Source organism: Gallinula chloropus, assembly GCF_964237585.1.
Source record: "Gallinula chloropus genome assembly, chromosome: 25".
NCBI classification, from domain to species: domain Eukaryota; kingdom Metazoa; phylum Chordata; class Aves; order Gruiformes; family Rallidae; genus Gallinula; species Gallinula chloropus.
The window spans coordinates 2,724,974-2,739,336 of record NC_140110.1 but is presented as its reverse complement, the minus strand read 5'-3'; the positions used below and the strand labels follow the sequence as shown (position 1 = coordinate 2,739,336).

The following is a 14,363-nucleotide window of genomic DNA, read 5'->3' as shown; positions in this document are numbered from 1 at the left end:
ACCTCCTGCTCTGTGCTCACAGACTTCATCAAACCTGCTGTGTGCTCAGCTCTGCAGACCCCTCCTGGCATCAGGGCACTACCCCAGAGAACCTCTGTGTGTGCAGGGCTCAACAGAGTGTCTGAAAAGTTCCTATGACCAAATGTGTTTGCACTGCTGCCTTCTAAGTTATCAAGAAAAGCTCAATTCCCACACCCCACCCAGTCCAGAAGAGCAGAAAATTCAAAGCAAAGTCTCTTTACCTCTCATCCACAGACATACCAGGGAGAGGCTGTGGAGATTTCTCCTGCAGTGAGCTCTCAGTATCCATCAGCTCTCTCAGCCTCACAGGTCTCCCCTCGGTGCCTACAGGCAGTGTCCCCAGCCCTGTGTGCTTGGCAGAGGAGCTGCTCCTGGGCAGAGCTGTCTCTTGTCAGGGCTGCAGAGTTACCTTGAGGTCCCTCAATCCCAGGAGCCCTGCTGAGCAGGAGAAGACCTGTTATTATAGGCTCCCTCCTGGTGTCTCAGCCCTCATGGGGATCACTCTATGATCTCATCTCTCAATTTTCATTCTTCGGCTGGGGAGAAATCCCTGTGTCCAGCAGAGTCCTTTCTCCTGATCAAACCAGAGCTGGGCAGGACAATCACCTTTCCTTGTCTCTACATGAGACTGGACACCCAGGCAGGGACAGGACAGGGACTCGTTCCCCCTGTGAAAGAAAGGGATTTGAGTGAGGATTTGGGCATTTCTCTGTGTTTCACAAGAACAAAATCAGGAAAAACAAATCTAGAAAGCTCTGCTCTGCAGTTGGGGGAAGTGGGAACCACCATCCAGAAAATAGCTTATAGATCAGAAAAGACAGACCTTCTGCTGCAAGGACAAACTAACACCTGGGGAGCTCCCATCACAGCCCCATACAGCCAGTGGCACCCTCAGCCAGCAGGAAATGCACCTCCCAAAAAGCACCTTTTCAATGTCTAATAGAACAGGGAGAGGCAGTCCTTGGGTCTCCAATGAGAACATTTCACTCAGGGAAGAGTGCCCCAAGTTCTCACTGCCTTGTTCTCCTTGCAGAGGGCTCCATGCAAAGAGGCAGAAAGTGTCCAACAGCAGCTTCATTCCCCACTTCCTCCTCCTGCCCTTTGCAGACACACGGGAGCTGCAGTGGGTTTCTCCATGCTGTGCTGCTCACGGCCAGTACATGTTCCCTCCCCCTCTGCAAGGGCAATGCCGGTGACCAGTTCTTCTCTGCAATCCCCCAGATCCTCAGCCTCACATGCTCAGATGCCTACCCCAGGGAGATTGGTCTTCTTGCATCTAGTACCGGTTAAGTTTTGGGTTGTTTTGTGGGCTACCTCTGGAGCTTTAAGTCTAGGAACATTTTTGGCCCTCACACCTTGTTCTTGGGATCTGTAGCTGGACATATAGCATTTTTGAAGATGGATGCTGGTAGAGCCTGATAAAGAGGTCAGGCACTGTTAGAACCATTCCCTAGGCAAAGAAAGCCCTGAGCCCCAAGGGTACTGGGGCTGCTAGTGGGCTACTGGGGAGGTTTCAGGCCAGGAACATCGTCACCACTCAAAGCTTTTGTTTCAGCTGTACCTGGACATTGAGCAGTTTCTACAGTGGATGCTGGTACAACCTGAAAATGACATCAGGAGCTTTTAGGATCATTCCCTTGGGTAGGAATAACAGAATCAGAGAATCCCAGAACTTTGTGAGCTTGAAGGGACCTAGAAAGATCATCTAGACAAACCCCTGTGGCCAGAGCAGGACCACATTGGGTGAATCACACAGGAACGTATCCCGGCAGTCTTTGAATGTCTCTAGAGATGGAGACTCCACAACCTCTCTGGACAGTCTGTCCCAGGACTCTGTCACCATCACAGTGAAAAAGTTTCTCCTTACATTCACATGGAACTTCTTCTGCTCCAGGTTGCATCCATTGTCCCTTGTCCTATCGCTGGCCATCACTGAGAAGGGCCTGGCTCCATCCCCCCAACTCTCACCATTTACATGTTTAGAAACATTAGTAAGGTCACCTCTCAGTCTCCTCTTCTCCAAGCTCAAGTGGCCCATCTCCCTCAGCCTTTCCTCATAAGGAACAATCTTGGTGTCCCTGCCCTGGACTCTTTTAAGGAGTTTTATGTCCTTCTTAACCTACTAACCACACCCCTTCTAACACACCCCAGGATGCCATTGACCTTCTTAGCCAGGAGGGACATTGCTGTCTCATGGTCATCCGGATGTCCCCCAGGACACCAGGTCCCTCTCCCCTATGCTGCTCTCCCAACAGGCCAGTCCCCAACCTACTCTGGTACATGGGGTTGTTCTTCCCCATATGCCAGACCCTACACTTGCCCTTGTTCAATCTCATTAAACTTCTCCCCGCCCAGCTCTCCAGCCTTCAGGGCAGCACAACCCTCTGGTGTTTCAGCCAACCCTCCCAGTTTTGTGTCCTCAGCAAACTTGCTGACTGGACACTCCATTCCCTCATCCCACTCATCAATAAATATAGTGAATATCAGAGGTCCCAGGAGTGACCCCTGAGGGACTCCGCTAGATACAGGCCTGCAGCCAGACTCTATCCCATTGACCCAAACTCGCTGGCTTCTTCCCTTCACCCAGCTCTCAATCCACCTCACTGCTCGATTTTCCAGACCCCATTTCCTCAGCCTAGCCACGAGGATGCTGTGGGAGACTGGTCAAATGCTTTACCTGAGGCCAAGGTAGACCACATCTACTGCCCTACTATCATCTATCCACCTAGTTATATCCTCATAAAAGGCTAGTAGATTAGTCAAGCATGACTTTCTCTTGGTAAAACCATGTTGACTGCGCCTAACAACCCTCTTATCTTTATGTGCCTAGAGACAGCACCAAGGATACATCTTTCCATCACCTTTCCAGGGATGGAAGTGAGTCTGTATTTACCCGGGTTCTTCTTCTTGCCCTTTTTAAAGACTGGAGTGAGATTTGCTTTCCTCCAGTCTTCAGGATGTCCTGGTCCTCAAGGTTATTGGGGCAACTCGTAGGCTTCCTGCAGAGGTTTCAGGCCAGGATCAGCCCTTTGGCTCTCGTACCTTCTTTTTGAACTATAGTTGTTCGTTTACCGTTTTGAAGGTGGAGGCTGGTAGAGCCCTAAACTAGCATCAGGCAATTTTAGGACTGTTCCCTTGGTAAGGAAAGCCTGCTGCTAATGGGCTACCTAGGCAGTTTAAAGGCCAGGAGCCTCTGTAAGCCCTTGCACCTTTTGTTTTGGAGCTATTGCTGTAGGTTGAGCATGTTCCAACGAGGACGCTGTTAAAAGCAAAAATAACCTCAGGCAATGTTAGGACCGTTCTCGTGGCTCAGTGTGCCCGGAGATTCAAGGTTACTGGTGCTGTTAGTAGTCTACAAGGGGAAGTTTCAGGCCAGGAACATCTTTCAGCCCTCACACCTTTTGCTTGGGACGTATTACTGGACATTAAGCAGTTTTGAAGCTGGAGGCTGGTAGAGCCAGGAAATGCTTTCAGGAACAATTAGGAAATTTCCCTTTGCATTGAAAACCCCGATCTGCAAGGTTACTGGGGCTACTAGTTAGCTACCTTGGCAGATTTCAGGCCTGGAATGTGTTTTACCCCTTCAAAAATATTTTGGGGAGCTATTGCTGGACGCTTCACATGTCCTAGTGGACGCTGGTAGAGCCTGAAAATGATGCCAGGCAATATTAGGACCCTTCCTGAGGCTAGGGTTGCCTTGAGCCCAAGGGTACTGGATCCACTTGTGGGCTACCCAGGGGGGTTTCAGGCCAGGAACAGCTCTTAGCTCTTGCACCTTTTGTTTGGAAGCTATTGGTGGATGTTTAGCATTTTTGAAGGTGGACACTGGTGGAGCTGCCAAATGGTGTCAGGCATTGTTTAGGACCATTTCATGGCAAGGAAAGCTCTGATCCCCAAGGTTACTGAAGCTGCTTGTAGTCTTCCGTGGGAGCTATCAGGCGAGGAAAATCTTTCCACCCTTGCACCTTTTGTCTGGAAGCTATCGATGGATATTATGAAGTTTCAACTTTGGAGGCTGAGAGAGCCTGAAAGTGATGTCATCATGTTAGGACCATTCCCTTGGACAGGAAAGCCCTGAGTTCCGACAGTCCTGGAGCTGCACATGGGACATTACAAACCCATGCAGAGCTACAGGCTGGGAGAGCTCTCAGGCAAAGAAGGACCTGGGGGTGTTGGGTGACTGCAGGCTGAATATGAGCCTGCAGTGTGCCCGGGCAGCCAGGAAGGCCAATGACATCCTGGCTTGTATCAGAAAATAGCGTGACCAGTAGGTCTGGGGAGGGGATTGTGCCCCTGTACTGGGCATTGGTGAGGCTGCACCTCGAGTGCTGTGTCCAGTTCTGGGCTCCTCACTATCATAAGGACATTGAGGTCCTTGAGTGAGTCCAGAGAAGGGCAACTAGGCTGAGGAAGGGGTTGGAGGGCAAATCCTATGAGGAGCAGCTGAGAGACATGGGGATGGAGAAAAGGAGGCTGAGGGGAGACCTAATCACTGCCTATAATTACCTGACAGGAGGGTGTAGAGAGGTGGGCAATGGTCTCTTCAGCCAGGTGACAGAACAAGGGGAAATGGCACAAAGCTGTGCCAGGGCGGGTTCCAATTAGATGTTAAGAAAAAATTTTTACAGAAAGTTTTCAGGGCCTGGAACAGGCTGCCCAGGGAGGGGTTGAGTCACCTTCTCTGGGTGTGATTAAAAAAAAGGGTAGATCAGTTACTTAGGGACAGGAATGGATGGACACTATGATCTTAAAGGTCTTTTCCAACCTTGTGGTTCTGTGATTCTATATAGAAAACTGGTGATGCACCATGCAGGTTCTCACAGAACTGCACAGCTCAGACTGCACAGCTCAGAGCTGTCCTGAGGGTGGAGAGTGCCAAAAACTGTGTGTCCTGGATCTCTATAATCCTCCCCCAACAACCCTCTGTTGAGCATGACACAATTGAATGGAATACCGCTTTGATGAGTTTGGGCCACCTGTCCTGGCTGTGTCTCCTCCCAGCTCCTTATGTGCCCCCCACCTTCTCGTTAGCAGAGCAGTATGAACAACTGAAAAGTCTCTGACTGCTTGGCAACAACTAAACCATCTGGGTGTTACCAGCACTGCTCCCATCCTAACTCCAAAACATGGCATTCCACCAGATACTAGAAGGAAATTAACTCTACCCTACTTAATGGACACTTAATGGACGCGGGGAAGGCTGTGGATGTGTCCACCTGGACTTCAGGAAAGCCTTTGACACGGTGTCTCACAGCATTCTGACTGAGAAACTGGCTGCCACTGGCCTGGACAGGTGGACCCTCAGCTGGGTTAAAAACTGGCTGGATGGCCGGGCCCAAAGGATGGTGGTGAATGGAGCCAAATCCAGCTGAGGCCGGTCATGAGTGGCATCCTGGGTCCAGTTCTGTTAAACATTTTTATCATAGAATCATAGAATCAAGGAATGGCATGGGCTGGAAGGGACCCCAAGGATCATAGAGCTCCAACCCCCTGCCACAGGCAGGGACACCAACCTCAGGCCTGGATCTACACAAGGTTGCCCAGGGCCCCATCCCACCTGGCCTTGAACAGTTCCAGGGACAGGGCATCTACAATTTCTCTGGGCAGCCTGTTCCAGCACCTCACCACTCTTTCTGTAAAAAACTCCCCCCTAATATCTAATCTAAACCTTCCTTCCTTTAGTTTTAATCCATTCCCCCTTGTCCTGCCGTTGTCTACCCTTTTAAAAAGTTGAATCCCCTCCTGTTTCTCTGTTCCCTTCAGGGACTGGAAGGCTGCAATGAGGTCCCCCCACAGCCTTCTCTTCTCCAGGCTGAACCAGCCCAGCTCCCTCAGCCTCTCTTTGTAGGGCAGGTGCTCCAGCCCTCTGATCATTTTTGTGGCTCCTCTGAACCCTCTCCAACAGTTCCACATCTTTCTTGTATTGGGGGCCCCAGATCTGGACACAGAAGTCCAGATGGGAACTCACAAGGACAGAGTAGAGAGGGACAATCAGCTCCCTGTCCCTGCTGCCACCCCTCTCCTGATGGAGCACAGGATACCATTGGCCTTGCGAGCTGCAAGAGCCACTGCTGGCTCGTGGTAAGTTTCTCATCCACCAGAACCCCAAGGTCCTTCTCAGCAGGGCTACTCTCATGGGGCTCCTATCCCAGTCTGTATCTATGTCTGGGATTCCTCTGGCCCAAGTGCAACACCTGACACTTGGCAGTGTTGAACCTCATCAGGTTCCCTCGGGCCCATCTTTCCAGCCTGTCAAGATCCCTCTGGATGGCTTCCTTTCCTTCTGGGGTGTTGACCACACCACTCAGCTTGGTGTCATCCACAAACTTGCTGAGGGTGCACTCAATTCCATCACCCATGTCACTGATAAAGATGTTAAAGAGCACCGGTCCCAAGACAGACCCCTGAGGGACACCGCTTGTCACCGGCCTCCACCTGGACACAGACCCATTGACCACCACCCTTTGGCTACAGTCTGTTAACCAGTTTCTTATCCATTGGATGCTCCACCCATCAAATCCACTTCTCTCCAATTTAGAGATAAGGATGTGGTGGGGGACTGTGTCAAAGGCCTTGCACAAGTCCAAGTAGATGACATTGGTCGCCTTCCCTTTATCTCCCAATGCTGTCACTCCATCAGAGAAGGTCACCAGATTGGTGAGGCACGACCTTCCCTTGGTGAAGCCGTGCTGGCTGTCCCGGATCACATGGTCTTCCCTCATGTGCTCCAACATGTCGTCCAGGAGGATCTGTTCCATGATCTTCCCAGGCACAGAGGTGAGGCTCACCGGCCTGTAATTCCCTGGGTCTTCCTTGTTCCCTTTTTTATAAATGGGAGTGACATGACCTTTTTTCCAGTCCCCAGGGACCTCTCCTGACAGCCACGACTTTTCAAATATGATGGAGAGCGGCTCGGCAACCCCATCAGCAGCTCCTTCAGGCCCCTGGGATGCATGTCATCTGGCCCCAGAGACTTGTAGACATTCAGTCTCATGAGGCGGTCTCGGACTTGCTCTGCTCTTACAGTGAGGGGGGGATTTACTCCCCCATTTCCCACCTAGAGTTCTAGGGATGCAAGGTTCTGGGATTTGAGACTGATGAGAATCCTGGCTGCCAGAGAAGACCGAGGCAAAGAACTCATTCAGTACCTCAGCCTTCTCCTCATCAGTCGCAGCCAATTCTCCTTTCTCATTTACCAAGGGGGGTACGTTCTCTTTGGCCTGTCTCTTCTGGCCAATGTACCTGTAAAATCCCTTCTTGTTGTTTTTAACATCCCTTTCCAAGTTCAGTTCCATCTGCGCCTTGGCTTTCCTGATCCCATCTCTGCAAGTCTGAACAGCATCCCTGTATTCTCTCCAGGCTACACACCCTTGTTTCCAGAGCTTGTATTTGCCTTTCTTTTCCCTCAGTTTGACCAGCGGGTCCTTGCTCAGCCATGCTGGCCTCCTGCCCCTCTTGCCCACTGTCTTATTCAGAGGGACAGGGAGCCCTTGAGCTCTCAGAAAGGCATCCTTAAAGAGCAGCCAGCTGTCCTCAACATTCCTGTCTCTAAGGACAACCTCCCAGGAGATCTTGGCCAACAAGTCCTTAAACAGCCTAAAGTTTGTGCTCCTAAATTTCAGGGTCCTGATGCCATGAGAAAAATAAATGGGAAAAGAACAAAACCCTAAACAACATACTAAATACACATTGGTCATAACGTGAAGTACATGGCTACCCATATGCAGAACAAGATGAGCAGTTTATTGCTGCATAGAAACTGTCAGCAGCTTCCAAACATCATGCTGTGGCTCCTTATTCCTCATGCTGTAGATGAGGGGGTTCACTGCTGGTGGAAACACTGAGTAAAGAAATGACACTACTACATCTACAAATATGAAGGAGATGGAGGGGGGCTTCAGGTTGGCAAACATGGCAGTGCTGAGAAACAGGGAGACCACGGCCAGGTGAGGGAGGCAGGTGGAAAAGGCTTTGTGCTGTCCCTGCTGCGAGGAGATCCTCATCACAGCCCTGAAGATCTGCACATAGGACACCACAATGAACACAAAGCACCCAAAACCCATTGGCATTGCCATGGCAGAGGGGCAGTGAAAATGTATTGGCCATTTGCAGCAAAGAATTGAGAAAAATGTCAGTGCTGAGGTGTCTTCTGCCTGGAGCTCCTCTCTGGGGCACAAGAGTCCCTGGAAGAGCGGTGCCATTGTGGGAGGCAGCCTGCAGCCCAGCAGGAGCCCCCGGGAAGTCCTCAGTCCTACAGATGAGGGTACTGATGTGAAGGTCAGCTCAGTGCCAGCACCACCAACTGATGTGGTCAGAGCCCTAGGTAAGGGTGGGAAAAAGGCAGAAGGGAGAGGAGGGGAACCAAGAAGAAGTGCTCCAGCCAAGGCTGGAAGGAGAGGGACAGACAGACAGGCACTCAGGGGTTTCTCCTTACAGGGGCTTGGGCTGCAAAGCAGAAGACTCAGCCTGAAACCCTGGAGCTCTGGGTACAGAGTTTTGCTGGGTGGCAGAAACCAGGGGCTTGCTGTGGGAAAGTGTCTGCACTGTGGGGGATGCCTTGAGCTGTCCCTGCAGCTGCTTCTCTGTGCTCACAGATCTCATCCAACCTGCTCTGTGCTCAACTCTGCTCTGCAGACCCCTCCTGGCATCAGGGCACTGCCCTGGGAACATCTGTGTGTGCAGGGCTCAGGCACAGCTCCAACATCTGAATGATGGAAAGCCCACATACTTTCCCATGTCTCAGCTTTATGAGATCCCTCCAGGAACCACATCTTGACTACTGTGTCCAGTTTAGGGACCCTCATACAGGAAGGAGGTTTAGATGTTGGATTGTGTCCAGAGAAGGACAAAGAATCTGGAGAAGTGTTTGGAGCACAAGTCCTGTGAGGTGTGGCTGAGGGAACTGGGGCTTTTTAGTCTACGAAATGGAGGCTGAGACCTTAATCACTCTCTACAACTACCTTCAAGGGGAGACTAGAGAGGTGGGGTTTGGTCTCATATCTCAGGTTACAAGTTATAAGATGAGAGGGTTTGAAATTGCACCAGGGGAGGGTTAGGTCAGATATCAGGAAGAATTTCTTTACTGAAAGGGTAGCCAAGTATTGGAAAAGGCTGAGAAGGGAAGTGGTGGAGTCACCATCCCTGCAGTGATTTAAAAGGTGTGTAGATGTTGTGCTTGAGGACATGGTCTCAAATCAGAGCCCCATACAAGTGGGCAGGGTTAGGTGTAGTTGTACTCAAAGATCATAAAGGTCTCCTCCAACCTAACAGATTGTGTGATACATTTACAGGGAATTCAAGTTCTCTCATGGTGGGAAAGCATTGCCAATTCAGAGAAGCTCTCAAGTGATTCAACTGGTGAAAATGTGCTTGTAAAATTATTGTAAATGTCAGGAGAAAATAAAAGTAAACTTTGTGCAACTTTCAGGCAGGTATCATGGAAAGAGAGCAGAGCTGGTCATTACAAAGTGTCTGGGTCACATGAGACCTGGAGAAACTTAATTAGAAATAAGATAAACGTGTCCCATGTTAATAGAGCTTTAACAAACAAGAAAGAAAAAAAATCCCAACAACTAAAACAAATATTAAACATGGGCTGGTCCTAAATTGAGTTCCATGGCCAGTGATAGGCAGAAGAAGATGAGCAGTTTATTGCTGCTTAGAAATATCCAGTCCTCAGTTTCCACATGGCATCCTTGAGCTCCTGGTTCCTCATGCTGTAGATGAGGGGGTTCACTGCTGGTGGAAACACTGAGTAAAGAAATGCCAATACCAGGTCCAGAAATAGGGAGGAGATGGAGGGTGGCTTCAGATGGGCAAAGATGACAGTGCTGAGAAACAGGGAGACCACAGCCAGGTGAGGGAGGCAGGTGGAAAAGGCTTTGTGCCGTCCCTGCTGCGAGGGGATCTTCAGCACAGCCCTGAAGATCTGCACATAGGACACCACAATGAACACAAAAAAGCCAAAACCCAAACAAAAACTAACAACAAGGACTCCAGTTTCCCTGAGGTAGGCATCTGAGCAGGAGAGCTTGAGGATCTGGGGGATTTCACAGAAGAACTGGTCAACAGCATTGCCCTTGCACAGGGACAGTGAAAATGTATTGGCTGTGTGCAGCACAGAATAGAGAAACCCACTGCCCCAGGCAGCTGCTGCCATGTGGACACAAGCTCTGCTGCCCAGGAGGGTCCCGTAGTGCAGGGGGTGGCAGATGGCAACGTAGCGGTCATAGGCCATGATGGTGAGAAGACAGAACTCTACTGTGATCAAAAATACAAAGGACAAGAGTTGAGCGACACATCCTGTGTAGGAAATGGCCCTGGTGTCCCACAAGGAATTGGCCATGGATTTGGGAACAGTGGTGGAGATGCAGCCAAGGTCAAGAACAGAGAGGTTAAGGAGGAAGAAGTACATGGGGGTGTGGAGGTGGTGGTCACAGGCTATGGTGATGATGATGAGGCCATTGCCCAGGAGGGCAGCCAGGTAGAAGCCCAGGAAGAGGCAGAAGTGCAGGAGCTGCAGCTCCCGTGTGTCTGCAAAGGCCAGGAGGAGGAACTGGCTGGTGGAGCTGCTGTTGGACATCTGCTGCCATCAACTGGCGAGAGCTGTGAGAGTCAGAAAATGCAGTGAGAAGTTAGGGAACTCTTCTATGAGAAAACCCTCTTCCAATTCACATTGACTCTCTGTATTAAGGAGGACTTCGTTCAGATCCCTTTTGGGAGGTCTGTTTTGTGCTGCCTTGAACATGCCACTGCTGGGACACCCTGGTCAGCTGTGGCCTCCCTAGAACTCATTCCTGCCTGAGTTCTGTAGAATATGAGTGTCTGTGCTGCAGGGGATATCAGGGAGTTCCCAAATCCCCCCTTGCCAGGGCATTTCTGGAAGCAGCTCCTTCTTTCTCCCTCCCTGAAAATGCCTCTGATACCTGGAGCTGTCCCTGGAGCTGCTTCTCTCTGCCCATGTCACCTCCCGCTCTGTGCTCACAGACGTCCTCTGATGTGGACATTCTTGAGGGGAGAAATAAGTTCTAATGTACCATAGCCAGCACAGCCCACAGGAGAGGAAAAATTGAAGCAAAGACTCTGCCTGGCAGGAAAATGCTTCCTTGATGTTGTTCTTGAAATTCTCTTTGGAATTTCCAAAGGATCAGCTACAGCTGGCAGACAAGCTGACCTATGCAGCAATTTCTTGCAGCAGATGGACCTTATGCTGCTCTTCCCTTGGTCACTCCTTCAACCCACAGGTCCTTGTCTATCCCTGTGGAAAGCTCACCAGTCAGCAGCAGAGTCCCTGCCCCAGATCCCAGCCCCCAGCGCGCAGAGTCCCTGCTCAAAAAGACAGCCCTGGGCACCCCTGGGTGCACACGCTGCTTCACACCTCTGCAGCCATGCCCAGGAGAAGACAGCTGTCCTGCCCTGTCCCTCTGATGGGGCACAAGGGCATCCCTTCCAGGCAGCACTTTCTGGTCCTAGAGAGAACCCCACACACTGCCCCATGTCCCAGCTTTAGGAGATCCCTCCAGGAACAGAACCTGCATTGCCCTGCACCCACAGACATACCAGGCAGAGTGCTATGGAGGTTTCTCCTCCAGTGAGCTCTCAGCATCCATCAGCTCTCTCAGCCTCACAGGTCTCCCCTCGGTGCCTACAGGCAGTGTCCCCAGCCCTGTGTTCTTGGCAGAGGAGCTGCTCCTGGGCAGAGCTGTCTCTTGTCAGAGCTGCTGGGTTGCAGTGAGCTCCCTCCATCCCAGGAGCCCAGCCCAGCTCACAGCAGAGGAGCAGGCAAGTACGTCACATACTCCATTCCCCAGAGTGTCCTGTGAGGTGTCCCTGAGGCTCCAAGTAACTAACTTGGAAAGACACTAAGTCTTTACTGCCTTTCCCTCCCTTGGCTGGAGAGAAATCCTTCTGTCCATCAGAGTTGTTTCTTCTGACCAAGCCAGAGCTGGGCAGAAGAATCACCTTTCCATGTCTCCCCATGAGACAGGACCCCCAGGCAGGGACAGGGAGGTGACTCTTTCCCCCTGTGAGAGTCACTCCAGGCCCCTCAACATTGCTGTGCAGCCCTGGGGCTGGATGGGGACACAGCTCTGACCTATGACTGCCACAAACCCATTGCAGCTGGGATTCCTCTTGCCCCAGTTTCCATGGCAAAAATATCACACCTTCTGCCATGGAGCTGCTGTTCCCAGCTCCCATGGGAATTACTGGGGGCAGAGGCAAGTTTCCAAGATCCCCTTCTCCATGAGAGTGGACTTGATCTGATGGAAACTGTGTGTCACCCCCATTTGCTGTACCCATAACTGAAGACCAGGAATGACTCTTTCGGAGCCCATGCCAGAGGCTTCTGCTCCTCATGCACACCTGGGAGTTAGTGAGACAAATGAAGATTGTAGTTTTCCCTGTTATAAATCTCTCCTCACTCCTGTCTTTTACTTCTGAAAACACTTTTCCATACCCAGAGTCAGCAGATGTCCAACAGCAGCTCCCCCAGCCAGTTCCTCCTCCTGCCCTTTGCAGACACACGGGAGCTGCAGCTCCTGCACTTCTGGCTCTTCCCGGGCATCTACCTGGCTGCTCTCCTGGGCAAGAATTTAATGATCATTACTGTAGCCTATGACCATTGACTCCACTTGCCCATGTACTTCTTTTCAACCTCTTGTTGAAGGGAGTTGACCCAGGTGCTCACCAAAGCTGCTCTATCGCTCCCCTTCCTCTGCTGCATAAGGGAAAGAAGATGTAACAAAAGGTCAGGATAAGGACGGGGAGAGATCATGCAGAGGTCACTCTCCTGAGTTACTCTCCATAAACCTATATAATTCATTACCCAACCAAAGAGAGCAGAGGAATGAGAAAGAAAAAAAATAATTAAGACACCCACAACCATCCCTCCCTGTTTTTCCCAGGGTCCCCTTCACTCTCTAATTTTCTCCTTCCTCTAACTGAGCAGCACAGGAGGATGGGGAATGGGCATTGGGGTCAGTTCATCACACATTGTCTCAGCTGCTCCTTCCCCCTCATGGGAGGACTCCTCACAGTCTTCCCGTGCTCCAGCATTGGGTCACAGGACACAGTCTGCAAAGTTCCTTATAGATTCTCTCTCCTTTCTCTGACAGCCAAAAGCAGCAGATAATTCCAATTTCCTTAAATATATTGTCACAGCAAATATATTTTCCCTCCCCTTCCACCATAGCAATGCTGCTGACCAGTTCTTCTGTGAAATCACCCAGATCCTCAAGGTTTCTTGCTCATGGGCCACGCTTAGAGATATTGTGGCCAAAGCTTGTTTACATTTTGGGTGTGTTGTGTTCATTGTGGTGTCCTATGTGCAGATCTTCAGGGCTGTGCTGAGGATCCCCTCGCAGCAGGGATGGCACAAAGACTTTTCCTTGTGCCTTCCTTATCTGGGAGTGGACCTCTTGTTTGTCAGCACTGACATGTTTGCCTACCTGAAGCCCCTCTCAATCTTCTTCCTATTTACAGATTCACTGATTCCCAGAATTGGAGTTTGAAGGGATCTCCAGAGACCATCCAGTCCAACCCCGCTGCCAAATCTGGTTCTGCAGGACAGATCACACAGGTCAGCATCCAGACAGGTCTTTAATATCTCCAGAGAAGGAGATTCCACAACTCCACTCAGCAGCCTGTCCCAGGGCGCTGTCACCCTCACTGTGAAAATTTCTTCTCCATTTGGTGTTGAATCTCCTATTCTCCAACTTGAAGCTATTGTCCAGTCTCCACAGACCACTTAACCTGGTAGAGGTAATTCTTTATTCAGTGTTTCCACCAGCAGTGAACCCCCTCGTCTACAGCATGAGGAACCAGGAGCTCAAGGATGCCATGTGGAAACTGATGACTGGATGTTTCTAAGCAGCAACCAACTGATGATCTTCATTGTATTGCTGGCCCTGTCGATTCAATGAAATGTAATCATGCTGAATAGATTGATGGAGATGCAGCTTAAGAGAAAATTAATACAACTTTAATATTAGAAATTTCATGTTTTTAGGAATAGATTTGTTTTGGATTTTAGTAGATGTGGTTTTGCCCCTGCTGAGAGCTGAGCACCACACAGTCGCTTGTTCTTTAAAAGAGAGTGTGGGTGGAGAAATTAAGAGGGGGGAGGGAGAGGGAAGGGAAAGGGAAAAAAACAAAATAAAAGGAAGCAAAACCCCATGGACTGGGTCAGGATAGTTTACTAGATTAACAGAAAGAGATATAACAACGACAACAGGACTTTGTAGCAAAATATATGACACTGGTGATACACAATGCAGTTTCTCACTGAACCACACAACTCAGGCCGAGCTGTCCCGAAAACGGGACCGTTCCCCAAAAACTGC

At 50.4% G+C, this 14,363-nt stretch overlaps 1 protein-coding gene across 1 annotated transcript; it reads right to left on the bottom strand.

The window, feature by feature from the left end:
- Positions 1-9,679: 9,679 nt before the first annotated feature.
- LOC311200828 (olfactory receptor 14A16-like) lies at positions 9,680-10,603 on the bottom strand (the record flags this gene model as incomplete). Its single annotated transcript, XM_084275133.1, has 1 exon — positions 9,680-10,603. One exon carries the CDS (start codon positions 10,601-10,603, stop codon positions 9,680-9,682), a length of 924 nt encoding a protein of 307 aa, XP_084131259.1.
- Between the last annotated feature and the right edge of the window lie 3,760 nt (positions 10,604-14,363).